The sequence below is a fragment of the Myotis myotis genome, unplaced genomic scaffold (genome assembly GCF_014108235.1).
Source record: "Myotis myotis isolate mMyoMyo1 unplaced genomic scaffold, mMyoMyo1.p scaffold_m19_p_3, whole genome shotgun sequence".
Taxonomy (NCBI): domain Eukaryota; kingdom Metazoa; phylum Chordata; class Mammalia; order Chiroptera; family Vespertilionidae; genus Myotis; species Myotis myotis.
In genome coordinates, this window is record NW_023416335.1 from 144,794,159 (window position 1) to 144,808,870 (window position 14,712).

A 14,712-nucleotide genomic window follows, 5' to 3' on the forward strand; every position below is an offset into this window, starting at 1 on the left:
TGTACTCCTGAATCTAAAACAATATTGTATGTCAACTATAATAAAAACACTATCTAGCACTATACTACATTACTCTTCTGTATAAAAAATGTGCTAGACTATTTAATCAAGTGTTTTAGCAGGTAGTTTTATTTAAAACTTGACAAAAGTTCAACTTACTAAATGTGTTAAGATTTTTTAAAACTCTGAAGTAGATATCAAATTACGTAGTGGGAACAAATGTCCCCAAAGCCCCCTGTCCAGGAAGGACAAGAAGGACATCAAGATGTTCTAAGCAATTTCCTGAACAGCAGGAAATGAAAGGCTGGAGATGCTGAGTTTTTGATCAGTTTACTTTTTTTTTTTTCCTGAATAGGCTTACTCATTATTAACTGATGAAAGATAACACATATGATATTAAAAACTAACATCTAATGGTTCTGTCATGATTGTCAGTTAATGCTCAAGTAGGAAAAAATTTCATTTGCTTCTCTAGTTTTATGAGGGGGGTGGGGGCAGAACCTATCTATTGGATCATTTTAGAACTGCGTCACATTTTACATTATTAGCATCAACTGTAGAAAGCTGCTTTACTGCGTCACATAATTATATCCTCCATGGCAACACTATGCCCAATTTCATGCTGGTGAAAACTGTTTTGTTATGAAAGAAGTCTTATTTCTTTATTTCCACAACTCATCCAACTGACTGTTTCGATCACATAAAAATATGAAATTTACTGGGTCCATCTTGGATTTATTTTCTCCGAATGAAGAACCAGCAGATTTTTTTCTAGGTGTGATTTAACTGAAAACACTACTTCAACTTCAAATGTATTTTAATGATATGTACAGGCGTTAACAAATTACAATTAGAACGGAACCAGTTATGTTAATTCCACATAACTTAAAATCATGCAACACTGCATGGTAAAAACAACAGCTTTGTTCATATACAAAAGAGTACTATTTTGAGACTTATAATAGTATACTGAAATTTTTTACATAAGCTTTTTGCAAAGAGTATTTTATAAAAATTTAAAGACCAGATTAATTAGTACACTTAATACATTATTAGGAAAGATAATAAAACATTAGGAAAGTGAGGTTACGATTAATTAATTTCAAAATTATACCAGGTATAGGGTTGAATGTAGCCTCATGAAATAAATGCTTGGTTAAGAAAATAGTTTTGAAAAAGATCTCATATTGATGCTGTGTATTAATTTTGTCAAATCAGGGTATATAAATCAATAGTCAAGTTTATTCAGTTAAAGAAAATATGCTATTCTTTTCTTATACTCATAAATAAGTACTTATATAGTCTTTATATACAAGTGAACAAAAGTCCATTGTAAAAAATATACTGCCAATCCTCTTATGCTTGAAGTAGTTCTTTATCTACACATTAAATTGCATTGATGAAAATGTCCAATTTAAATCACATTCGACCAGCATAAATATTTAAGCTGAATATTATTGTAAACAACAGAGAAAAACAAATTCTTTTATTTTGTCACTGGGTAGCAATCCACTTCTCAGCTTAGAATGCTATAGAAAGGCTCAACATTTAATTTCATAAAATCCAAAGCCATTAAATTTAGAGTAAACAAAGTGAATGGTTTCAAAGTGCATAATTTCCAACTCATCCACTTGTAATATTTATTTGATTCCAGTTCATCCACATCCACAAGAAAATAAAATGTACTTAGCTATAAAAATACTAAGGAATGTTATTGAAAAAGAAAGGCTATTTGGTAGAAGTAACTACAAAAATAATTAGTGTAAATCTTTGTAAAGCTTTAATGCAAGAACATCAGTACACTTTCTTTCCATTAATCTTAAAGCATGATCATTACCAAGATTTAAAATTTCCACCTTTCAAAAACTTGAAAAGAAGTTGCAACAAAGTGTCTCTTCAAAAAGTAAGCAACAAGAAGGATCATGCAGGTGTTAATCTGCTAACATCTGGGGACAATGATATCTGTGTGGAGCTGTCATCTCTGGCTCCACTGGCAGCAAGTACAGGCAAGGAGTTACTCTGAAACGCAGGTGTAGAACAAGCAGTCAAGCCAACATGTTCATCTTCACCCGTGTCTGAATCTGGTGTTGTGACTTCACTGTCCTGAAGCCCCAAAATCTCACAAACTGCTTGTGGCAATTCCTGAATATAAAAAACAAAACCATCATTCACCATAGAGGAAAATTAACCACAAAGTAACACTTCTAATTAAGACTACACTGATTCCAGAATTTGAACATTTGTTCTAAGATTGTAACTGTTATGTTCCCTCTCAAACCTTCCTTCTTCACTCCAAAATGAAATCCTAACCACTTTTTTCATTAACTGGTTCCCTGATCTATTCTGAATCAATCGCTCTTCACCCCACTCTATCACACCCACAAACATAGTTACTAATATTTTATTTATCTTTATTATTGAAAGTTACTAATATTTAGCATTTGTTCCATTCTCCTTGTTTTTCTACTATCTTATTCATACTTTCCCCCTCAATATACTAAGGTTCCTTAAAATGTAAGAAGGTATCACTGATATTTTTTTAACAGAATACCTACCAAATAAGTGTTTAAACTGAACCAAAATAAGCATTTGGAACCATGAACGAATGACACAAAGACCAAATAAGAATTCTCATAAAAATGCAAAAGCCAAAATACATCTATGATTTGAATTCAGATAATCAAATTTGCCTTGTTATCAAACAAAGTAAGAGCATGATACACAAATGTAATGGCATGGACTAATCGTTTCTGATTAGCATCTGTCTTTATTTGGAGACACTGCATATTAATATGAGGTCCTATTCTGTATTCACTAATTCGACTGGGGAATACATACCAATGCTTAAATTCTACAGCCTCGCCTGGCCGGCGTGGCTCAGTGGTGGAGTGTCGACCTATGAACCAGGAGGTCATGGTTTGATTCCCGGTCAGGCACATGTCCGGGTTGCTAGCTCGATTCCCATGAGGAGGCATACAGGAGGCAGCCAATGATTCTCTCTTATCATTGATGTTTCTATCTCTCTCTCCCTCTCCCTTCCTCTCTGAAGTCAATCAAAATATATTTTTAAAAATTCTACAGCCTCGATGGTTGTCACAGAAATGTTTTCATTACTTTTGTCATTTTGCCCTATTATATGATTTTCATCTAGCATGGTTAACCAACTGTTTTCAATTACATGTTGTAAATCTATAATGGTAAACAAAATGCTAGCCAATGCTTTGTGTCTGCCTTCAACTTGCTGAAACAGCCATTTATATTATTTCTAAGAAGAAAAATTTGTTCTTGAGCTCAACCCACCAAAAACATTAACAAAAACTCTTGTAATTATTTAAAATTCTGTATACCTTGAGCCCTGGCTAGATAGCTCAAATGATTAGAGCATCATCCCGTATACCAAAAGGTTGTGGGTTCAACCCCTGGTTGGTGTGTGCACTAGAGGCAACCGATCAATGTTTCTCTCTCACATCAATGTTTCCCTCTCACATCAATGTCTCTCCTCTCTCTCTCTCTCTCTCTCTCTCTCCCTTTCTCTCTCCTCTCCCGCTCAGTAAACATATCCTTGGATGAGAATTAAAAAAAATTATATATATATATATATATATATATATACTGTATACCTTGCATTTTACCATCTGTAGAGAAATTGCTTCTGCCTTGCACAGTACATCTTCTACATCAATTTTCATGGACAATTCATTAATATGCTAAAATGAATCAATAAAATAAAATGACAATCAAAATTGGAAGCACTGTATGTTCTACTATATAAATAATTACCAGTTACATTTTACTACAGATAAAATCCTTAAAATAAAAATATCCACACACTACAAACAAACAGAACATTTAATACATCTTTTCTTAGATCATTTCCCGTTTTAAAGCTGAAAAATAACTAATAAGCTTATGGAACATTAAATCTAACAGCTGTCTCAAGTCTACTATCTTAAAGTTATAAGCAAAATAACAATATTCTTTTAGAAAACTATTAAAAAAGTGTACATTGAATTTTCCTTCTCTCCTAATTACTGGCCAATATGTAATTGGTTGAACTGTCATTCCCAGAGTCACTGACAGTTTAAATTACTCGAGGGATTCAATAAATCTCCAAGAAAATGTTTTGTGTATCAAAAGAGGGAAAAAAAAACAAATATTAAAATCTAAATTAAAGAAATAACTACCTTAAGTATTTCATTAAAACCATAATGCTTTTCCATTATTTGCTGCTTTTCTGATTCCAGAATAGCACAACAGAGAAGAAGATGGAAATTTTTACATGGTAGTTCAGTCCACATTACCTATAAAACAAAACAACTATTTACTAAACTATAATAATTCTAAAACATTTTCCTCATATATACAATGGTGAACTCTAAATGCCTTCTATGTAAAGCAGAAGTTGCCTAGATGAGGTAGTCCACTAGTTTTCTAGTTAGGAAATGAGGGGTAGAGAAGGAAAGTCTTACCTTTACCTACAAAGTAATAAGCATTTTGTGAACACAATGAATTCCAAATGTGGCTCTTTAGATAACTACAATAAGCAAATCATCGAATCTAACCAATATGATGAATGGTATTAATTAAGGAGCCACAGCTATGAGGTTAAGTTTAAGGTATAAGGGTTAGAGGCATTTTCAATATTTTCCTGAACTTTCAATTACATGCTGTTTCCCACTTTTAAATCACCTTCTGTCTCTAGAAAACTAAACCCTGTAAATAAAAAAGATTCAGTTACACAATGCATGGAACCCAAAAGACCCACAGACAACTCTACATTTTAAACATCATATTATATGTCACATATTGTGACAAAAACTGAATCAAATATCCCAAATTTATACCCAAATGCATAAAATATTTGATCAATAGTGCACTTCTTCCTAAATATTTACTTATGCCCTCAAATTTAAGGCCTTAATTTCCCCCTGTTTAATGTACCTAATAATATCTTATCTGGAAACATAAAAAGACCCATATAACCATACTATTAAAGCATACTTAACATGTTTTCATTTCTTTTACCAGGTGTAAATCAAGTTGAATAATTTTCAGACTAAAGCAATTTTTTAAAGTTTAAATGAAATTCAATTAACATCCAAGGATTTCCACTTAACATCCCAATATATTTGGTAAACACAGATTAGGAAGTTATTCTAACTATGTGGTAATAATATTCTCAATCCATCCTTTTAAAAAAGTTGAGTACTAAATAACAAAATTGACAACCTTTAAAAATATGATTCCAGGTCAAGAACATGCGAGTTGTGCCTGGCCAGTGTAATCCAGTGGTTGGGCATCGACCTATGAACCAAGAGGTCACCAGTTTGCTTCCCAGTCAGGACACATGCCCAGGTTGCAGGCTCAATCCCCAGCATGGGGCGTGCAGGAGGCAGCTGATCAATGTTTCTCTCTCATTGATGTTTCCATCTCTCTATCCCTCTTCCTTCCTCTCTAAAAATTCAATAAAAATATATTTTTAAAAAAGAAAATATGTGAGTTTTTCTTGAAACTCTGGTTTCCTCATCTGTTAAATACAGATAATAGGATGTGTTATGTTGTTATTCATACTTTGCTCTAACTTAAGTTTCTGTTACAAAGCAAAATACAAGTCTTCTCCCTCCCAATATCTCAAACTATAAATACAGTGCCATCTCAACTGATTGGCCTCCTAAAAAGTCCTTGAACTCTACAACCTATACCAGAATATGGCAGAGCTTCACACAGTCAAGTCGCCTCAGCAGAGAACACAGACACAAATGGTCTAGAGAACTGGATCTGGGAAATCAACTATCCCCAAATCTCATAAGGATTATAATTTATAGAAAAAGGCTCCAAAGATCAGGTATTCAGCTCAAGATCATTAATTTTAAGGAGAGACAACAAACTATCAGAATTTTGAAACATACTTGCTTTAGAAATTTCAGGTAGACTGGTATAATACATTTATATTCTATAGAATAAATTGTTGCTTTCCATAATAAATAATACATTTGTATAATTTAAGAACTTACCTCCCATAATCGAAGAATATCTAGAAAACTAAATTCCCTTTTGAATCTGATTAAAAGCCATCTGAAGCAAAAGTAAAGGTATCCAGAGTCCTGAGATTCTATATAGAAGGGGGAAAAAAATATATGGCTTACTCTCATGCTATTTATCTCAGAACACAGTGACCTATTTCAAACTCAAATTTCTCTATGCATTTTAGGCTATTGAAAGTCCTATAAATTTGTCTTCTACTAATTAAAGGAAACAATTCAAAGTTTGCAGGCTAACTTCTTTAAAAGAAAACAACCAAATAACAACAAATAACTCATTTTAAAAATAAATTGTTTTAAGACGTAAGTACACAGACCGGCCAATGTGGCTCAGTTGGTTGAGCATTGTCTCATGCACCAAGAGGTCGCCAGTTGAATTCCTGGTTAGGGCACATGGCCTGGGTTGTGGGCTTGATCCCCATAAGGGACATGCAGGAGGCAGCCCATCAATGTTTCTATCTCTCTCCCTCCCTCTGAAATCAATAAAAACATATTAATAAAAAAATATAAAAAAGAACAACAACTATCTTTTTTAAAAAATATTTTTAAGCCCTAATCAGTTTGGCTCAGTGGATAGAGCATCGGCCTGCAGACTCAAGGGTCCCAGGTTCGATTCCAGTCAAGGGCATGTACCTTGGTTGCGGGCACATCTCCCATGGGGAGTGTGCAGAAGGCAGCTGATCGATGTTTCTCTCTCATCAATGTTTCTAACTCTCTATCCCTCTCCCTTCCTCTCTGTAAAAAATCAATAAAATATATTAAAAAATAAAATAAAGTAAAAAATATTTTTAAGATATAAGTATGCCAAGACAGTTTGGTCCCACACTTTTATTCCTCAGAGGAACCCTGGCAACAGCAATAGAGCGTATATGTCTTTAAAAGAGTCATTTACATTTTTTTTTCTCCCTATGAATTACCCTACAATTTGCTGGGTATAGTTCTGATTCACTACCTTACCTAAGTAACTGCAAAATCCACTGTCCAACAATCGAAGTAAGGTACTTAGTTGAATTAGCTGGGTCTTCATGCCTTGCATTTGTTCTTCAAAATTCTGGTGCTTTATAGAAGGAAATACATGTTACCATATAAGTAATATTTAGTAAATATTTTATAGTACATGATTAACTAGTAACTAAATCATGAGTCTAAAAACAAATGTTAGACTCATACCATCTATACTAATAAAAGGGTAATATGCGAATTAGACAGGACGTCTTCCGGACAAAGCCGCAGTGGCTGTGGCTGCAAGAGCTGGGCCGAGGCTCAGGCAGCCGTGGCAGCCAGCAGTGGCAGCAGCAACAGTGTGATGGGGGAGTCACCTTCCCATGATCGGCCAGTCACCTCCCACAGAGGGAGTCCAAACTGCGGCTCCCCACGGGGAGTGGGCCTAAGTTGCCAGTAGGACATCCCCTGAGGGTTCCCAGACTGTGAGAGGGGGCAGGCCAGATTGAGGGACCCTCCCTCCCAGTGTACAAATTTTCATGCACCAGGCCTCTAGTACTGATATTTTTTTAAATCACAACAAATTAAAAAGCTAGAGCAACATTAAAAAAGACGGAAAGAGAATCCTTGGTCTCAAACTAGGGATTATTTTCCCCTCTATTCCTTTGATTTAGATAAAAAAAGAATGTGGAAACAATTAACTATAGACTGATTGACATACTAATTTCTGACATGGAATAAGAGATTTAGTAAAAGGAAACACATCTGGGAAATAAACTTTCATCAAATCACTTCCATTTTAAAATACTTCTTCAAATTATCATATGAAAAATCTATTTTAGTTTTAACATGTTTCATTTTAAAGAATTAACTATTTCTTAGATTTGATGACATTAGGGAAATCTGCAATGTCAAAACCATCTTTATGACAATACTAGAAGATTATATGCATCTTGCACTTTAAAATCTCTCACAAGATGGGAAACATCTGTAATAATGTCAACAATTTTTTTTTAAATCTCCCAAAGTATAAAGGTTGCATAATGTGTGATAATGCAAAAGACTCAATCCAGAAGCAGGTAGGACCAAACTAGACATTAAAGAAAATGGAAATGTAGAACAATCCCTCTTCTCAGCAAATCTGTTTTTGTTTTGGAAAACTAACTTTCCATTTTAAAATGTTATACATGTTAAAGTGTAGTATGTTTACTGTTACTTTAAAATGAGTAAGTATAAATTTCTCAGTACTAATTTTCATTCAATAAACATCAGTAGATATAACCCACATAAACAAATGCTCTTGGGGTACTCAATAAGATTTAAGAGTGTAACGGGGTCCTAAGAGCACAAAGTTTGAGAACTGCTGTGGTTTACACGCTTCCAAAAATCTTCTAAGTTAAGTAAATTCCCTACCAACACATCAAAGATGGAGAAGGGGAACCAAAATAAATAAAAGGCTTCTTAGATTATTCTGATCCCTATAAAATGTGTGCCAACCCCTCTCTGGTAACCTACTACCCTACCCCTTGTGAAAAGCCTAAGAAGAACATCCCCTCCCTCACACTTGAAATCACCCATTCTTGGTAGAAGAAAAAAAAAAAAAAGGCTACTGATTCTCAATAAACTGGTTTCTCTTTAATGATTTAAAGAATAGTTTAACAGACTAACATAAAGGTTTAAGATGATTCTCTCTCATCATTGTTTCTCTTTCCTTTCCTCTCTGAAATCAATAAAAATATATATACATCTTTCAAAAAGATACAGCTTCGCCCTAGCTGGTTTGGCTCAGCGGACAGAGCATCGGCCTGCAGACTGAAGGGTCCCGGGTTCAATTTCAGTCAAGGGCACATGCCTGGGTTGTGGGCTCGATCCCCAGTAGGGGGTGTGCAGGAGGCAGCCAATCAATGATTCTCTCTCATCACTGATATTTCTATCTCTCTTGCCCCTCTCCCTTCCTCTCTGAAATCAACAAAGATATATTAAAAAAAAAAAAAAAGATATAGTTCCTTCACATTTACCACCTGGACATGTAGGGCAAAGGCAGAATTAACTCTGGTAAACAGCATCATTTTTGTTATAACACGGTTTGGGAGTACCAACTTGGCATCCCCACTGCTACCCACTCAGCTATAAAAAGAAGCACTCCCAAAATGACAGAAGCCAACTTTGAAAAAGAAGTTATTCCTGGAGAAGAAATAAGATCCATATGAATATACAAAGGGCTTCAACTGTATCTATATCTATAAATAAATGTGTGCACACATATGCACACATATATTATATATATGCATATTACATATAATGTATACATACATATACACATGCATATACATTTTATGGGGGTGTGAGGTGAGGAGAAGGGAGGGACTAAACTTTATGGCAAAATGAATGGTGGGTATAAGAAAGTTCATTAGATCGTTTTGCAAATGTTTCCATAATATTTCCATAACAAAGTCTATGCCTAGACCTACATTAGATGTGAGTAAATATCAACAAAAGTAAATCTACAGATATTACATCAGCCATCACATAAGAAATAATAGGTTATATGAAATAAAGCTGTAACATAAAATGGAATCAAACAACTGCAGCACTGATTTAAGGGCACCAAAACAATAGCAATACAGTGAAAAATAATTGTGTAGATTTTTTAAATTGCAACATATTGACCTTTTATTCAAATATTATGGAATGTTAGTAGACAATATATTAAGAGATCTTTTTAGAATAAAGACTAGAAAAGTCCCCCAGACTATCCTCAATGAAAAAGGCAAACACAGAGAGCATTTACTGTGAAAAGACAGAACTTGAACCTTCATATACAAAAAATAATAGATTACAGGTGGTCAGAAAGTAATCTTTACATTTGAGACCTAAATACATGCACATACACGAGTGCATTTGGTATCATAAGCCATTATATTGGAACATGTCAATATTTCCTCAGTTTTATGAAAACCATTATTGTAATAAACTAAATGCAGTATGTTCATGTTAACTCTTGGAGTACCTACTATAAGTTGAGGTCTAAACTAAGCACTGGGGAAATATTCATGTGTTTATTCTACAAAAATCTGTTGAACAACAATCTCATATCAGGCATTGGAAAAATTCTGGAAGCATACCAGAGAACTAAACTAGTTAAGCAAAGACATGAACCCTTTATCAAGGAACATACTAGCTCTAGTGAAAAGGGGATAAACAGAAACACAAGGAAGGCAGACAAGAGTTTTTATACAATTAGTATCAGTTGTACAGACCTTTGTAACAAATGCCTCAGGTTTCTAGAGCACTTAGGAGTAATTGGAACTAAGAAGGCAGGTAAAATCAATCAATCAAAAAGGTAAGGAAGACAAACTATGATATTACTACATTACTGCAATTAATAATCTTTCCAAATAATCCAAAAACATTAGTGTATAAAGAACTACATAATTTGTATATTTATCAATTTAAAAGCAAAAGATATTTTAAAATCATCAAATTTCATTATGCATGTGGAAAAGGAGCAGAGAAGTGAGGATGAGTTGAATCTATGGATGACACTTGAGTAAATAGACAAAAGTGAGAAAAATTGCAGGGGAAAGAATTGGTAAGCAACAGGGGAAGAATAGAAGGAATCAAATCAAAGAAGGTACCACTTCCAAATTCCATATTTGTATCCCAGAAACTCTAAGTTAAACCCTACATTGCTAGGAAACATTTTAAATGACTTCATATTCAAAATCTTTATCCTGTTGCAAGCAAGCCATTTCAATATCTGACTTCAAGGCCCACCATGAAGTATATTAATCTTATTCTGAAATTGTAAAGTAACCTATGTATTGATCAAGTCTTTGAATTTCATATGCCTTTATCTACTCTTAGACGCTCTTTTTTTTTTCTTTCTAAAAGATAACGTGAAAAGACTGTTCTATTTTATTTCCTTGTTACACTCTCTCTGTACTACTGTCCTAGAACTCCACTGCCAAGATAGATCAATGACGATAAAATGTTCTTTGTAATAATATGTATATATAGACATAGTTCAACTCTAATAACCACATGTTTCTGAGAAAGATTACTAAGAAAGTGTCAGCGTTATAAATAGTTCAAACACATCTGGAGAAAAATCAGTGACAAAATCCAAAATGTTCACAAAAGGTAAGGATATTACTTGGTATGACTAAGCTTTATCTCTGAAACAGATGATATGAAAGTTCAACTACTTCACAAGAATTGCATTCATCTATTTCATCAATATTCTGTAATGACTCATGGCTCTTCTGCAGAATATGAGCATTAACTGATATTAAAACCTGATTATTCCTGTACTACAGGCACTTTCTATTTTTTGTATTAAAAACAATGTCAGCATTTCCAAGCCTCTTGAAAAGGCTATTTAAAAAACAAACAACATGAAGCAAGTTTCTAAAGTCCCATCATAACTGACTAAATATAATTCATTCTTATATAATAACATTATAGAACTAAAAACTCAAATTAGTTTGATTAAAAGGAGGAACCCCGTTCTTACCATTTGGTCCATGTAGGAGGCAAAGCACCAAAAGGCATCCACCTCATTTTCCATCACATATAAAAGAGGGGAGAGTAAGTCACTCATTCCTTGCACATATCCTAAGAGGAAGAAAAAAATCATGTCTCTGAAAACCTAAGCTTTATGTATTCTTCTGTGCATATTACCACCATTCACTTAAAACTTCATCTTTTCTTTGGTAAATATGATGTTCACCAAGAAAAGAATAGAAACAAGGAGGAAGGAAGAAGTCTAGCAATGATGTAAGAAAGATGCGTTGTTTTCAATTGAGATGTCAAGCATATATTTATCTTCCAGTAGGTGTCTGAGTGTAGGCATCACTATCAAGAGTGGGTAATACTATTAAAAAACAGTGTGCAAGCCCTGGCCTGGTAGTTCAGTTGGTTGGACCATCGTCCCATACACTAAAAAAGTTGCGGGTTTGATTCCCAGTTGGGATGCGTACAAGAGGCAACCAACTGATGTCTATGTCTCGTTCTTTCTCTCGCTCTAAAAATCAATAAACATATCCTCAGGTTAGGATAAAAAATGAAAATATAAAAAATGTGCAGCCCTATCCAGTTTGGCTCAGTGGATAGAGCGTCGGCCTGCGAACTGAAAGGTCCCAGGTTTGATTCCGGTCAAGGGCATGTGCCCAGTTGGTGGGCTCGATCCCCAATGGGGGACTTGCAGGAGGCAGCCAATCAGTAGTTCTCTGTCATCATGGATGTTTCTCTCTCATTGATGTTTCTAACTCTCTATCCCTCTCCCCTCCTCTCTGTAAAAAATCAATATATTTAAAAAAAAGAAAAAGAGTACATACTCAAAAGAAATTAAATAGTCAAAGGAAAAAAATATCAAGGGAGAGATTTTTGTAAGTCAAGGAAGAGAAAGTTGCCAGGCCAGAATAGTAGTCAACAGTACCAAGCTGCCCTGAATAAGCCAAGTAAAATACACACTAACCAGGATCCAACTGCTTTAGCAACCAGATCATCGGTAATCTAAATAAAAGTAATCACAACAAAATTATCTACCTCTTTTAAATAGACAAATCTATGTCTTCTTTCTATTCTTGTTACTCTATTCCCAAGCAATGCTAGCAATTGCGTTTAATCCAATCAATATGTTGTGCCTGAAACTGCCACTTTAAATACCTTTCTCTTTATGCTGTTAAAATTTTTCAGTTATGACACTAATTACAGCCCTTGCTTAAAAGAAAAATTGCAAAGTTAAAGAATCAGGCTCCCTATTTAAAAATGAACAGAAAGCCTTAGTTCTACTTTTCACTTAAATATGTCAAGCTTCTTATTTTTTAGTTCCAACTTATAAAACCCTCAATTTTCTTAAGTGTTTTACAACTAAATTTCAGATAAGACATAAGATACTTAAACCAACAAAGGGACAAGAACGCATTCTAAGCCTTTTCCCATACATATTATCATTTAACTTTGGTTAAATTCATACATTTGTAAAAGTTACAAAGAAATTTTTTCCCCAATGGCAGCTTGGGAAATCTGTGGAAACAGATCCAAAGATTAAATTTTTAACATTCATAAAAATCTATGTGTACTGAAGCCATCTGAAGAGTATATATTTTAAAAGGGAAGGCAGTATTTCTGCTAGAAATGATATACAACTCTGCATCACTCTTATTTTTAAGAAAATGTTTTTTAAAATGACCCAGGAAGCATATAAGCCACTCTAAAAAAACAAAAACAAAAAAAACACCCTCAGATTAAATGTGTAACAAGGAGGCATGCAGGTCACTTCAGGATCTCCTTACAAATAAACATTTAGCTCCATCTGCTCAGAACCTGTCCTATCATCTACTACTGTAGCTAGTCTTTATCAACCTATGTATACACTATGCCCTGTGGGAAAATATGACTCTACTCACTTTAGCTTAAAAGAACACATGGGTTCCATGGCGGGCATCCAATTGAGTTACCAAGACATACACAGAAGTCCCAGAAAAAAGGCATGTGACATGATATCGAAATGTAAACATTTCTACATATTTATTGCAGATGCTTTTTTAAAGTAACAAACATTTGCAATGATTAATTTTATATCAACCTGAGTGGGCCACAGGATGCCCAGATGTCTGGTTAAACATTATTTCTGGGAATGTCTGTGAAGGTGTTTCTAGAAGAGATTAACGTTCGAATTGGAGAAATGATTATAAGCAGATCGCCCTCCCCAATGTGGGTGGGCGTAATCAAATCCATTTAGAGAGCCTGACTAGAATCCTACCTAATAATAGACAAACATGGTAATTGACCATACCTCTGCTATGCTTCCCATTGGCTAATCAGCAGGATATGCAATTTAACTGCCAACAAAGATAGCGGCCGGTAGCCACGCAGCTGAAGCGAACATGAGGCTTGCTTGCCCCAGTGATGGAGGAAGCCAAGGTTCCCTGTCTGCCACAGCCCAGCTCTGAGCTCCGGAAGCAACAATGTTTCAATTATAGAAGCTAAACAAACCCCAGATACCTGCTTTCAGCCAGCCGCGGCCTCAGAGCTGGAGAGAGCAGGACAGCAACGTTTCAATTATAGAAGCCAAACAAACCCAGATACCTGCTTTCAGCCAGCCATGGCCTCAGAGCTGGAGCGGCTCTCAGCTCCAATGACAGCTATAGAAGGTAAATATATCCCAGGATAAAAAAAAAAGAAAGAAAAAAGAGGCTGGGAGGTTCAGTTGCCCGCCAGCCTGAAAATGGCCCTCAGCCCCTCACCCAGACTGGCCAGGCACCCCAGTGGGGACCCCCACCTTGAAGGGGGTGTGGCCAACTGCAAACAGCCATCAGCCTGTCATCCAGGCTGGCCAGGCACCCAAGCGGGACCCCCATCCTGATCCGGATCACCCTTCAGGGCAAATCAGCCGGTCCCCACCAGTGCACCAGGCCTCTGTCCTATATAGTAAGAGGGTAATATGCAAACTGACCCTAACAGCAGAAATACTGGCAATGACTGGTCGCTATGACACACACTGACCACCAGAGGGCAGACGTTCAATGCAGGAGCTGCCCTCTGGTGGTCAGTGTGCTCTCACAGGGGGGAGCTCTGCTCAGCCACAAGCCAGGCTGATGGCTGCCAGTACAGAGGTGGTGGTGGGAGCCTCTCCTGCCTCCTCAGCAGCGCTAAGGATGTCCGACTGCAGCTTAGGTCTGCTCCCTGCTGGCAAGTGGACATCCCCCGAGGGCTGCCGGGC

At 35.6% G+C, this 14,712-nt stretch overlaps 1 protein-coding gene across 4 annotated transcripts in view; it reads right to left on the minus strand.

Annotated features, from left to right (window-relative positions):
- Positions 1–799: 799 nt before the first annotated feature.
- Positions 800–14,712, minus strand: part of TBC1D15 (TBC1 domain family member 15) — a 72,922-nt gene continuing 59,009 nt past the window's right edge. For 3 of the 4 annotated variants that reach the window (XM_036297366.1, XM_036297365.1, XM_036297368.1), the window contains 6 exons: positions 11,500–11,600; positions 6,999–7,098; positions 6,015–6,112; positions 4,185–4,301; positions 3,621–3,707; positions 800–2,142 (listed from right to left, as the gene is read on the minus strand). In XM_036297366.1, the coding sequence (XP_036153259.1) occupies positions 1,921–2,142; positions 3,621–3,707; positions 4,185–4,301; positions 6,015–6,112; positions 6,999–7,098; positions 11,500–11,600 (725 nt within the window). In that variant the 3' untranslated portion in view covers positions 800–1,920. The remainder of the gene's footprint in view (positions 2,143–3,620; positions 3,708–4,184; positions 4,302–6,014; positions 6,113–6,998; positions 7,099–11,499; positions 11,601–14,712) is intronic. The other variant, XM_036297367.1, reaches the window with a different exon arrangement.